The following is a 13,904-nucleotide window of genomic DNA, read 5'->3' as shown; positions in this document are numbered from 1 at the left end:
CCAGCCTGCTAGTAAAAACATAACTGAAGCTCAAATTTTAAAGACATTGTTTCTGCTGAGTATTCTTTCAAATTCAGACACAATACTGTTTTATGTGTCTAGGCCACATTTTACTTAGGGTTATGTTTATTTGTCCAATTACTTTTGAGCCCTGGAAATGATGAGCATTTGTGTAAAAATAGCTATAATTCCCACATTTCTTAATCATATATTTTGTCCAACCCCTTGAATTAAACTTTAAAGTCTGCACTTCAATTCTGTTGAGCTTAAATCATGAAGATTGTGTAACTGTCCGAAATATTCCTGGACCCAACTAAGTGGCATAACAAACAAAGAAACATTCCCCTGTAAAAGATCGGAAGGATCCTCTCCCTCAGCAATTTCCCTCTGGGATTATTAAAGTATTTCTGATTCTGATTCTGAGGATGATAGAGGGTATGTGTGCACAAGAAAAAAATATATTAGGAAACTTTTTTTTAAAGACAGAATAAATTGACTTTTTTCTCAGAACTTTAGACCCAATCAGCAGGTGGAAAAAACTTTTTGGACTTTTTCCTGGTACTGTATTTCCATAAAGCCCAGTTTCATCAGAATAGAGAAATAATGGACCATTGATGGTTTTTATTTTTATTTGAGACCAGCAGCAGTTTTTATTTTCATTTGACCCAGCAGCATCTCGGGTGAATCTGTCATCCACTCCAGTCAATAAGAAAGATGACGGCTCAGCTCACCTGATGCCCAGCAGCTGACCACAGAACTTCCCCAAGGATAAAAAAGTTGCGATGGTGACGCCCACCATCGCTCTCAGCCTCTTAGGAGCCGATTCAGTGAGATACATGGCTTGAGCTGAAAGACCAACTCCTGAACACAGACACAAACAATTAAGACACGATGCAACATGCCACTAAACTCCAGCTGTTTGGAAAATGTAATAAATTAGACACAAAAGCGGAAGTCTACGAGGTATTACCTGCATTGATGCCATAGAGAAATCTTCCCACCATTATCATTTCAAAAGAATTAGCTGCTCTGCTCAAGAGCATCAGTACGGCTCCAAATATAGCAACAAAATTATTCATCAGAAGACAGCGCTTTCTGAGGAACAGGCAAACGCGGGTCAAGTCAGCGCCGCAGCACCAAATCCATACATTGACCGAAGCTGGAATTGTGCACCAACCTGCCGAATCTTGAATTGAGGGAACCTGCCGTCAGTGACCCCAGTAACCCGCCGATGCAGAAAATGGACACTGTGAAGGACCAGATGAGAGAGACCTCCCACTCCTTTAGGGTTCGGTCATACCTGTGCACACAACTTTTATTCACCAGCTCCTTTATGAACTGCAGCAGGAAAACACACATGGATTCCTCAGTGGTATGCATCAAAAAAAAAAATCATCAGTTAGTAGTAATTTAATTTACATTTAATTTAAATCGTACCATATAACAAATAGCATTGTTACTTGTTTTATTGCTTTACTTACAACAGAGGGGGACGTCATCACAGACACACTGAAGCCATACTGAAATGTCCCCCCAATGCTGCAGATGAAAATGGCAGCGATGAGGGCGGGATAGTCTAACTGCAGATACACACACACACCAAACAAAAACTAAACTGTTATAATCAGTTTGGCAAAATAATGTTTGATCATCAGTCTAGTCTTTTTATTTTTACATTTTCAAAAGCTTTATTTTATGTATTTTATTTCTGCAAGAAAAAAGGGATACTCCTGTTTCATGGTGTCACAAAAAAACTGATTAATAAACAGAATATAGCAGTTGTGAAAAAAAATTCTGCAATTAACTAACAAATTAACTAATAAAAAAATATATGTTTGAAAAAAAAAACAAAGATGGACAATTAAACTGTGAGAAGGAACATGAAAAAAATACTGGTAGATAGGGCACCAGAAAGGCTTTGTTAAACAATTAAAATTAAAGTTGAAAAAGAGTATATGCCACAGTAAGTAAAATCAACTGCATGGGGAAAATATTCATAAAAACGTTGAATATTCCAGAAGATGGGACGTTATAAAACTAAAATTTAAACCATATCAATAATTGTCACAGAGAAAAAAAAAGTAAACAGAAAAATGGGTCAAATCTTTTAGGATTAACAAACAAAACATCAGTATATATTCTGGCTGATGGGGTATCAAGCAAAAGAGCTTACAAATAAAAGGAAATAGCTATTATAATATTAAAATAACATTTTACCAGATCAGACACCAGAATTACTGGTACTACTAACAGGAAATAATATTCTATAACGAAAAATAATTGTTCACAAAAAATAAAAGTAAAATAAATATATATAACTACAGAGAGTAACTAGAAAATGTAAATCATAAAACACATCACTTAGGGTTGATGTTATATCAGACAGTCAGTCCAAGGTGTAAACAGAAAACTAGCAGAAAAAGCTGAAAAGGTTTTAAAAAAGTACTTACAAGGAGATTCAAGTGCTGTGGCATGGTCAGAGTCTGTTATGAGTTTTTTCCGTTTCTCTTGCATTTGTCAAGCCCAGTTTGTAACTGAGTGCTGAAATGACTAACTTTGTTTTGAGGTCAAGGAAGAAATGTGATGTAGAGTGACAACGCAGAAAAGCTTTGCTACAGTACTTGTGTGCAAATGTGTTTTCCCAATTAACACATTACTTCTGTTTGTGCTGTTTGTCATGCTTAAATGTTTAAGATCATCAGATACATTTTAACATTAAACTAAGATAACTCATGTAAATACAAAATACAGTTTCAAAATACCTCATTTTTTACCAAAATTACTCCAAGAGTGCATTAACTACTCCTCCAGGAGGTCAGGAAAGAACCCATTGCATGCCTCACTTGCTTCATTTGAGGTCAGTGTTCATGATTCAGCATTAAGAAATACATCATGCTAGACTCTCATTGTTAATCAAAATAAGCACAAACGCCTCCCCCAAAATATTTGAATGAAAACAATCAAATGGAGCAGAATCGATTAAATCTGATCCATGAATTCTGCTCCAGTTTGAAGTCCTGAAGAAGAACGTTCAACAATCATTAAATATAAATCAACAAGCTCAAGCGGACTTTGGTTGCACAGCAGGAAAACTATCTGCATCGAGTCCACCTCGGAATAGCCCCCAAAATGTAATGGTTTTGCAATGGCCTAGTCAAAGTTCAGACTTAAATCTCATTAAGATGCTGTGACATAACCTTAAACAGATCTAAAATTCTCTGATGGGGGTGAATTAAACTAATTTTTACAAAGACCAGCTGCCAAAAATCCCTCTATTGATGCAAAAGCTATAAGTTATAATGTTTATGAATCAATATTTTTTTTCACAAAGGACCAAGTTGGCTGGGATAGCTTTTCACACTAAATAAATTCAATCACCGTTTTGAAACTGCATTTTGTATTTACTCAGGTTTTTCGACCTCTGGTATAAAAAGTTGTTTTGTCTGAAACATCTAAGTGTGACAAAACTGAAAAAAATGAGGAGGCAAAGCACTTTCTGATGGCACGGTAAGTGTGTGTTTGTGCTTACAGAGAGAAAACCAGTGGAGCTTGTTAATAATTACTGCAAGAGACTTTTAAAACATTTAACGTATTGTCTCGCAGTAAATCCAAGAGATTCACAGAGGTGACGGCAAAGTGCTCCTTACGTTCTGCTGGGATCATCAAAACATAGAAGCAAAAATGTAGAAGTAAAGCATCTCAATGGAAATATTTAAGGTTTTTAAAAGTGCATGAAACCTTTTAGAATCATGCTGTATATTGATTAACTAAGGCAGCAAAGAAGACTTGAAGAAACAAAAACAAAAAAGTTATTCATTGGGGTCATACAGTTCTTTTGACTTCTTATATGAAACTCATCTGTAAATCCTATTTATTCTGCCAACTGGATTGACTATTTCTGGCCCTAATTCAGAATCCTCATGTTAAAAGAACAAAATAAAATAACAATTGCAAGCTCTGGGCCATTTTATGACGAGCAGTTTCTTAACTGAGCTCACAGAGATCCTGGGGTGTTGCTTAGAGCAGCCAGAAGGATACTGCATCTGGGCCAGAAATAGGCTTTACACTTTGCTTTTAAGAGATCCAGCGTGTTCAGCGGCGCTGCTGGCAGTGGGAAATTGTAGCTGCATATCTCGCCCTGTGGCGAGGACAGAAAGTATAGCTTTCAGAGGTTGGAGATTAAGGATAGCAGCAGGGAGCTCAAATCATTGCCTGAGTCACAGTTTAATACCCAAATCTGATACTGATGAGTCACAGAATAAAAAAATAAAAACCCTCAGTGTGTTTTTTTTTGTGAAAAAGGGGGAAAATGTGCAATCATAGGTGTGGACAGCCTTCGTCTTATAAATTGTTAAACTGCCTATTGATTCATTTTCCACATTTTGTCTGTTTTGGTAGGAATCTATAAGCATTGCACATCTTCATTTAACTTTTGAGAAACAGTTGTGACTTTTTGAGATTACCATGTCTCCACAACAATCATTAAACATTTCTGTGCCAACCTTCTGTTTTGGAGGTATGCCAAAAAAAAACTCTCTGTCCATATTCACAAATGCAAATGCCACTGGGACTTTAACTAGAACCGTGTACTTTGGTCTGAAGAGACTAAAGCTGCAGGTACACAGTTTCTTATCTGTGTGATATTTTGGTGTTGTTGGGGACCCAAACACAGAGACGAGGACAGCAGGGGCCATTGTAGAAAAACACAATTTAATGAATAAAATAGACCGGGAAAAACAGGATGAACGGAGGATCTGAACCGAGGAGTATTTATATGGGGGGACTTTGATTACTGGATGCTGCGGAGGTAAATTAATGAGCAGGTCGGAAACAGCAGAAACTGAGGTACTGGGGTGGAAGTAACAACAGAAATTAAAACACATAAATAAAATGAAACATTACATGCTACAATGGAACCAAAACAATCAAACTAAACTCAAAGTCAAGCTAATGATGACAATTTCACCATGTATGCTGCATGTTACTTAGGTCTAAACATGAGGAAATGACAGGGAATTGTTGGGTATAAAGTCCTTTCATGTCTTTAAAATATGTGTGCCAATTTTAGAGCACTCCCTTTCTTAATACAGCATGTGTATTAAGATAAATTGCTTGGAATTCACAATGTTCTGCTACGTCATGACAGGCTATGCTAAACTTTAAATGATTTCACCGTCTCATACATTATTTTTTTTTACTCATTAAATGGTCAATTGTCCAACTTGAAACAGAGTTTCTAAATGAATGCCCACAAGTGGTCTGATAACTGTAAGCTGAATTGATCAGATGATATTAGCATTTTCAATTTCAAGCATCCAGCATTCAGAGGTGAGTGTGCTGATGCATAAAGCAGCGTAAGATCAAATATTGGAATTTTGTGGTCGTTGCTTCAATATTTGAGTAACAGTTTTGTCACTCCTGTTTTAATGGTGTACATGTTGGTTGGGGGGGGGGGGGGGGGGGGGGGGTTTCTAGTGGTTAGAGCATCGCACTTTCGCCCTAGAGGTTCTGGGTTCCCACAGACCGCCACTCTGGGTTCCCGAGCGAGACCCTTAGCCCCAGAATGATCCCTGGGGAGCCACACAGTGGCGGCCCACTGCTCCCTAAGGAATGGGATGCACAGGATAGTTTTCATTGAAATGTATGTTGCAATGACAAATAAAGATGAATATTATTATTGTTATTAAGTATACACTGCATGTGAGAGCTGTGGGCCTCATAAGGCATGTTTTTATTTATAATTTTTTTTGACAAAGGTTTTTGACCTCCTGCATTATCTGGTGATCAAATTCTAGATGCTATCAAATACTTAGTAAAGTCTGATTCTTATTACCCTATGGGTCAGCGCCCCCGGCCCCTATTCCACTGAAATAAAGCAGAAGAATGCAGTGGTGGGCCAGGGATATAAGGCTGAGCTGTTTGGTACTGAACACACCAGGTGGTTCTGGCATGAGACAGAGGATGAATAAATGAAAATTTATTGAATAGAAAATCAATAATAAATGAAAAAGAAAACCCACCTAAAGCCTATTGTCATGTATGGTAGAGAATGGGTGATGCTGTGGGCTTTTTTCTTTTTCATAGGCTCTCTGAGCCTTGTTAGAGTACACAGCAGCAATAGCAGGACAGTTTAAAAAAATATTTGGTGGCTTCTATCCCTCACTCTGTATGCTTCAACTTTGATCAGTGTCATAGAGGAGAAAACTAAATGGTGTCCAACTTCTAAAAGCTGTTTGTACAAAGTGTTAACAGCTGGGATGCATATAACCGTGCATGCACCAATTCATTCATTCATCTATTGCCTATATCTGCTTATCCGTGCAGGGGAGTGGGGATGGAGCCTATCTCAGGCGGTCATTGGGCGAGAGGCGGGGTACACCATGCACAGGTAACCAGTCCATCACAGGGCAACATAGACACACAAGGGACAAACAACCAGGCAGCCTGCAACCATAAGAGTGGTCGTTTAAAAAAAGTTTTGTTTCTAAAGTTTACTTGCACACTAGAACACAGAATTTATATTGATTTATTTTTCACCTTTGTTTTACAAAGAAACCGATAAAATATCTCTTTTACACATAGCTCCTGTGGCCTAGACAAGTAAGCAGAAACAATTCTGTTGTTCTTTTCTCTTTTATGTGATGAGAAAATTAAATGCTGTTTTAAAGCCGTAAACAGAATAATTTTTTTTTTTTATGCAATCACCTGAATCATGTGTGGGCGTAGGAATATCTATACTTCAACTTACTCCTTAAACATGCATAAAAAATTTAATTATACTATTATAAATATCTTAAATTTAAAAAATTACACAGGAGTCTTTGGTGTATGTTTTTTACATGTACATTTTAGGTTACACTTGTAAGATTTTAGAGTATAAAGTTCATATCATTCATGCATTAATACCAAAGAGTTAATAGAAGCTGTCCTTTTTTTTTGTCTTTGTCCTTGGTTGTTGCACTCGGCTCCATTCTCTGCGTTTGATTTGCTGAAAGACAAATCAGAGCCTCCAAATCAATAGTGCAAACGAATGCCACATTTAATCCGTTTATCTTTAAAAGACAGCCTGTCCTGTCAAACCGTCAGCTTAATTAAAGTAGAAAGTTAATCAAAAGATCGCAAACTGCTTAAAACATTACAAACAACGGGTAGATGCATCTCTGGAACCTTTTACTTATTCCTCATCAAAGCATCCGATGATATTTGGTTTTTGCAACCTTTTCCTCCCCACACACACACACAAAAAAGTCTGCCAAAACACATGCAAATGTGTCACAGACTGATTAAATTACAATAAAACGTTTGCATGAGTTTTGTAATTTATCATTTGATGTTTCACTTTGTCCTTATATTCAAAAAAAAAAAGTTGTGCATACAGGCACCTTGTCAGTAAAGTCCAGCCTGAATTAGATAAGCCTGCCAAAAATATCATGCATCTTTTACTTCTTCCATCTGCTGTACTGACTTTAGAGGTATCAAAAAAACGACGAACAGCATGAAAGCGAATCTTCTCTGCGTGGGATTCTGTTGAAAAACAACCAACTAACTGTTTCAAGTAGGCTGAACCTGGGGTCTTCAGAGAAAGGCTTGGCAGCAGAAGCAGACACTCAAGGAGTCAAGTCAAATTTGCAAGGTCCTTCCAAGCAGACGGAGAGTCACACAACGCTTGATCACAATGAATAATGAATGACTCCAGGGTTCACTTTACAAGGATCTGTTCATGTTCGCACACGCGCGCGCCATGTCTTCTCCTTAGCCAAATGTGAAGGAGGGACAGCTTCTCTTTTCTTCCTGGTGTTTCCTCACATTTTGCAGTGTAGGAATAAAGACATTTAAATTTTTAAACCATGTCTCTTCATCAGAACAAACACCTCAGCCCTCAAACTACAAGATGTATAGATTTGTACATGTTGTTATTTTGCGTCAAGTTAACCACATAATACATTCGTCACCCCATGTTCATTCAACATTTGGCACCAGGTGAGCACCAACATGCATTTGTGCCCATTTAAGACCAAATTATCATCGAGTTGATGACCTACCACACTTTTCCACCGTTCAGCTCATGCCAAGTTTTGTCAGCAAAAAAAAGAAAAGAAAAGAAAAGCTTTCCATCCAAATAAATTATAAAAGTGGGTGAAACGTAGAAGATGAAAAGACCTCTATGTGCAGACCTCTAATGATGTTCAAGTGTTACCAAAAAGAATTGAGGTTGATCAAAGGGCAAGCTGAGAGTGACATTCAGCGTGTTCTGCTCCAATAAGAACATATTTTAAGCTCATGCCAGAGAATCTCTATCAGATTTTTGCCTGGACTTTTACCAGAGACCTCCAAAACCTTTTTTTTATTTATTTATCAATTCAGAGTTGGACTTACATGTGTGCTTTAGATCATTGTCCTGCAGCATAAGGTCATGAAGTGATGGTTGGACATTCTCCTTCAGCATTTTCTCATGGAGAAAAAAGTGTGTGGTTCCGACCAAGCCATCCAGATGAGGAACAAGTGATCCACCTCTAGGCGGGGTTCTAATTTTATACCAGATTTAACAGAATGCACACCGTCTACGATCTTCCACGCTTGTTTACTGAATATATTCCAAAGATGTTTTAAGATAAACACGATTTTTTTATGGCAAATGTAAAATGGGTCTTGGTGTTGTTTTTGTCAGCATTGGTCTGGCCTTGGAAATCTCCCACAGATGGAAATACTGTCCTTTCTTAATGTTGAATCAATGTCACGATCCCCAGGTGGTTGTATTTGTTTAGGTTCCTGGGGATTGTGCAGTCTGTCAGTGTTTTTCACCTCTTCAGCATTGTTTATTTGTCTGTAAATTCTGTTCTTTCCTTCTTCTTTCCTGTTTTTAGTTAGCATCCTGTTCATTATGGATTTATTTACTTTGTTCCTGTTTCTGTTAGATCTTTGATTCCCTGCCAGTCATTAGTTCAATTAGTCCGTTTACTTTAAGTCTGTTTAATTTTTGTGGTTCTGGTATTCTTGTTAGATCCTGTGTCTCCTCCTTTTCTCTGTCATTCCGTTGCCCTCCTTCAGCTTATCATTTTCATTTCATTGTTTTACCCCTAATTGCTTCCACCTGCTGCCCCGTTTTCTTCTCTGCTCCTTCCCTCCCTATTTAAACCACTGGCTCTTCTTCTTCCTAGTTTGATCCTCCATCATGCTACCCTTATGCTTGTTTTCACATACCCTGCCTGTAAGTTTTGCTGTAAGAAATTATCACCACTTCACCTCATCATGTGGTTCCAGGAGCTCTTGTATGCATTTCTGCCCATCCACAAACACATTAAACATGACAGGACACTTACCTAAACTAAGTCTGGAGTGGGTAACAAAGGCATTGCTAAGGTGATGAACCATGTTTAAAGCCAATATCCACTGATGGACCAACGGTGATCCTTCTTAGGAGTGGCCAGCCAACCAAAATTACTCCAATACACTATTGAAGACCCATCCAGAAGGTCACAAAAGAAACAAAAACAACATTCAGAGCACTGCAGGTTTTACTCGCCTGATAGATGTTAGAGCCTTTGCTTCTTGTCCCTTAGCTCTGTGGTTTTGTGTCAAGCGGTCATTGAGCTGGAGGTGGGCAACACCCTGGACAGGTTGCCAGTCTATCACAGGGCAAAGAAAATCCTAAACTGAAAAATACGTTTTGTATTTACTTAGGTTCTGTGACATAAAAGATATATTTTATTATCTGATGCAATTACACGCAACAGCATAAACAGAATAAATATTTACGTGCTGGCATTTTACAGCCAAGGAAAAAGGGGGTAGCATTTCATTTCACTTATGTTATTTAGCATTTATGGACAATAGGTGAGCATTGTGATTGCTTGTGATATCAGTGATATGACTCACCACCCAGTACCATGAGTGCTAATACCCCCCCACCCAAAGAAAAATCAAAGGTCTGTTGTGCCAAGCTGAACTTTACAGTTTTTTCATATACATGGCCAGTCCATTGGGTGTAACCATCCCCCCCCGCCCCGTGTTGTACGCGATGGAATTGCAATTGCTGAACACCCTCCCCATAACACTGCAGCTGCGATCTGAATTGAAGTCTCTGATTCAGCACACGTCACATGGCCAAATTTGGTATTTTTAATGAGTCTGGACAGCATTTGAGCATCTGTAGTTTAAAAAAAAGTTATTCTTAAACCATTCAGAGCTCAGCTGTATGAATCAACAGTGAACATGGCTTCTTCTTTTATTTTTTTGAGATTCATGAAATCTCAAAATTTCAAAAATGTAAATATTCAGTCATTAATTAACCTTAGACTGATATGATTAAAACTTTGCATGTTGTTTCTCTGTTGTTGTTTTTTCAGGGGTAAGGTGCTTGCCGAAAGCCCCATTTATGTAATTACTGCATTTGCTTGAGGTCGCCTCCTTTAACATGTGATTGTTCTCAAATAAGCAGCAACTATGTGAGCGATGAGTTAAAACTAATATAATTTTTGTTTTTGTTTTGTAGCTTTACATTTACCTTTGGAATGACAAAACTGTAGAAAGATGTAACAGGTTATTTGTGAACATTCAAAATGTAATCTAATGTGGCAGATTTTTTTAGCTGCACCTTGCAGTCATTACATTGAAATGACTGTCGTCATTTAGGCTTTTAACTTTTTGCTCTCTCTCTTTTTCTTCATAGTAGGTACACCTGGTCTGGCGTTCTGTTAACTGTGACATCATCCAGAGAAGACGGCTCACCCGCTACTACCATCTAATGTAGAACAGATTACTAGATCAATGTGTGCTTCTGTGCTTTTTTGTCTCTCTTGTTGTGTCTCTGCTCTGTCTTCTGTAACCCCAGTCGGTCGAGGCAGATGACCGTTCATACTGAGCCCGGTTCTGCTGGAGGTTTTCCTTCCCGTTAATGGGGAGTTTTTCTTCCCACTGTCGCTTCATGCTTGCTCTGTATGAGAGATTGCTGCAAAGCCATGGACAATGCAGACAACTCTCCCTGTAGCTCTACGCTTCTCCAGGAGTGAATGCTGCTTGTCGGGACTTTGATGCAATCAACTGGTTTCCTTATATAGGACATTTTTGACCAATCTGTATAATCTGACCCAATCTGTATAATATGATTGAACTTGATTTTGTAAAGTGCCTTGAGATGACATGTTTCATGATTTGGCGCTATATAAATAAAATTAAATTGAATTGAACATAGTGTAGATAAGTTATTAGTGAGACACCATTGTTAGATATTTCATTAGCCTCATTGTTTTGCAGTAAAACAAAACAACAAGGCCTTTTTGAACCCACCACCAACAACAACAAAAATCATCCTTAAAGTGCCAGTCTCTATAGATCAGTCCTTATCGCAAGTGACAACAGAGTGACTGGTACCGCAAGAAAACCAAACCAACTTATTGGAAGAATTTCGCAGGAATTGATGCTGGCTAAGTTCGGATATTTCTAAAATGCTCTTGTGAGATAATCTATAAATCTTCTTGTTTTTTGCTGTCAATTTTCAGAACGCAATCAGAAAGCACGCTTCTCATTTTGCATTCCCAGTGAGCATCATCCAGCCATAAAACACTCTAGTTTATGAAATAAAAAGACGGAAAGGCCAATTAGGCTGCGGGTTTCTGCAAGTGCATGCAAGCCAGCGGCTCATTCGCCATCTCACAAAAAAAAAACGTAATTCACAAACAAATCAGCACAACATCCATATATCATCCCACTTCCTGGAATAAATGGGAACGCAGGGGGTCAAATCTTGCTTGGCATGCCATCATGTCCTTGAGTGTGACAGAGTAAGATTGCCTCTAAATCTTTTGCTCAACGCAAATGGCTCTTCTGTTCGATATGGCATGCCTGAAAGCTCTGTTGACTCAGGTATCAGGGACGTTAGAGGAGGAACAATATACAGGAACAGTAAAAACAGGTGCAGACTGCTGCAGAAGGGTGAGCTTTTCACACAGGTCAGGTATCATGTCTCCATATGACCTGAAGCTGAATAAATCATGTTCAGGGAACCCCAAGAACAATAGGGTCAGGTGAAAATGCACAGAAAACCAGACATATTGGGTAAACTCTTCAAAATTTAAATGTTTTAATTTTCTGTCAACTTATCTTTGCTTTTCCTGACACTGATTATTTGATTTTTAAACACTTAGAGTTCTTAATAACTTTATTGTTAATCTGTCTATTTTTGTAAATCAAATCTTGGCACGTAAAATGTCGTATCAGATGACAAAGTGCGTAATTGTAAAAGCGTTTTGGTTGTACGCATACTTGGAGCCACTGCTTGGCAGATTTTAACGAAAATTTATGTAAAAACTCTAACTTGCAAAAGTTTTGTTCGTAAAACCTTTGAATTCTCAAACAGCTTTATGACATTAAAATTTGAATAGACTGAATTCAAACCCAAACATGTGTGAAAGTTTTCTATTGTTGAAGCTCATACACAAACTTTCTACACAGGACTAAATCAATTACAATATTATGATCAATTTTCTTCCTCCCAAGGATTTATAGCACATCCAAAATGTCTCCATTATTATATGTTCATGCTTTTTGTTCCATATTTAGTTTAAGTAGATCTCTGAATCAGATGTTTTTTGCAGCATCTGAGTCATCCTGGAAATGTCAGACTGAATTAACAGATGCATAAACTGAATTTTGACCTGAAGGCACAGCTTCTGTTTGCAGAATAAATTACATTTACTGCGGTGCCATGTTCAAGCATTCATGCCATAAAACTGATCATCAAGTAATTGCCACAGTCTGCAGTATTCTGAGTTTCTGTGTATGGTTGGTTAGTGATACCTTTCCATGATCCCCTGATTTACTCAGTACCTTTCCTCATTGTCTCAGCTCTTTGTGCTCCCCAGCTGTCTCTCATCTGCTCATTAGATCACCTGTCAAGCATTCCTGTAATCAAGCTCCCCAGTATGAATAGTTCCTCAGTTTCCTCAGTCAGGTTCTGATCCTCTTTTGTTCCAGCGTCTAATGTTGCTTCACTGCATTCTCTTTCTATTGAAGTCAGTTTTTACGATTTACCTCCTCTTCTCGTATCGATAAATCGTGACAAAAAAGATTGTAAACCAGGAGTTTCACAGTCCAGTCCTTTAATCTTCAAATGCATCCCTGGTTCTAGGTCCCTGAATGAAATGCCTGTGTTACATGCTCCAGATGCAATCAAGTTCTGCAGACCACTGCAGACCAGACAAGTATTTGATCCTGGTGTGTTGAAACAGGGATACGTCTGAAAGTTGCGGAATGCCTTAATTAGTCTCATAATTTGTCAACACTCAAGGAGTCAAGTCAAATTAATTACAAACGACCTCGCCATTGAGCGCATCATAACTACTGCAAAAGACAAGGAATGAAAACATGTCCTCGATGTATTTGGTACCAAGCTACTGCTGTAGCTAACAGCTACGGTCATCGTGTGAAATGCTTTTTGGCACCGTTGCCAAGTCTGCTTGTAAATTCCTTGAGTTGTGGTTTTCTGGGCTTGTTTCTGCACATGCAGTCGCTCATTTGGGCTCTGAAATAAGAGACTATAAACACGAGTAAAGAGACCAGCTCGAGTTTTTTCATGGGAAAATGAAATTCACTTTTATATTGAATTAACTTACCTGTCCAGCAGAGAGTCTGCAACCTCTGGATCCATTTGGAAGCCCCCATCCCTCATGAATTTTCTCCACCTGGTAATAATAGCTACGCTGATATAGACTCTTGTTTTCTTCCAGTTATTACAAATTTTTCTTTTCTTGGTTGTTTTCTCTTCCTTCTCGCTGGAAAAAGAGTATGGATGGTCCTGAGTTTTAACAGAAAACTGCAAATGAAATGATCCATGCTTGTTTATACTCCTCCTCCACCAACAGCACATCTTCATACAGAAGACAGATAGGGAGAACACATATGGCTGA

At 38.2% G+C, this 13,904-nt stretch overlaps 1 protein-coding gene across 6 annotated transcripts in view; it reads right to left on the bottom strand.

The window, feature by feature from the left end:
- The window catches only part of slc2a11l (solute carrier family 2 member 11, like), a 20,969-nt gene extending 7,264 nt beyond the window's left edge, over window positions 1-13,705 (bottom strand). For 3 of the 6 annotated variants that reach the window (XM_036133911.1, XM_036133914.1, XM_036133912.1), the window contains exons 1-5: window positions 2,451-2,493; window positions 1,482-1,580; window positions 1,178-1,338; window positions 971-1,095; window positions 732-861 (exon numbers count right to left, since the gene is read on the bottom strand). In XM_036133911.1, the coding sequence (XP_035989804.1) occupies window positions 732-861; window positions 971-1,095; window positions 1,178-1,338; window positions 1,482-1,580; window positions 2,451-2,474 (539 nt within the window). In that variant the 5' untranslated portion in view covers window positions 2,475-2,493. Of the gene's footprint in view, window positions 1-731; window positions 862-970; window positions 1,096-1,177; window positions 1,339-1,481; window positions 1,581-2,450; window positions 2,494-13,610 lie in introns of those variants that run through there. The other 3 variants (XM_036133917.1, XM_036133913.1, XM_036133916.1) reach the window with 3 other exon arrangements.
- Window positions 13,706-13,904: the final 199 nt, after the last annotated feature.

This window comes from Fundulus heteroclitus, unplaced genomic scaffold (assembly GCF_011125445.2).
Source record: "Fundulus heteroclitus isolate FHET01 unplaced genomic scaffold, MU-UCD_Fhet_4.1 scaffold_70, whole genome shotgun sequence".
Classification (NCBI taxonomy): domain Eukaryota; kingdom Metazoa; phylum Chordata; class Actinopteri; order Cyprinodontiformes; family Fundulidae; genus Fundulus; species Fundulus heteroclitus.
Note: the sequence above shows the minus strand (reverse complement) of the source record. Positions and strands in the feature narration are given on the sequence as shown.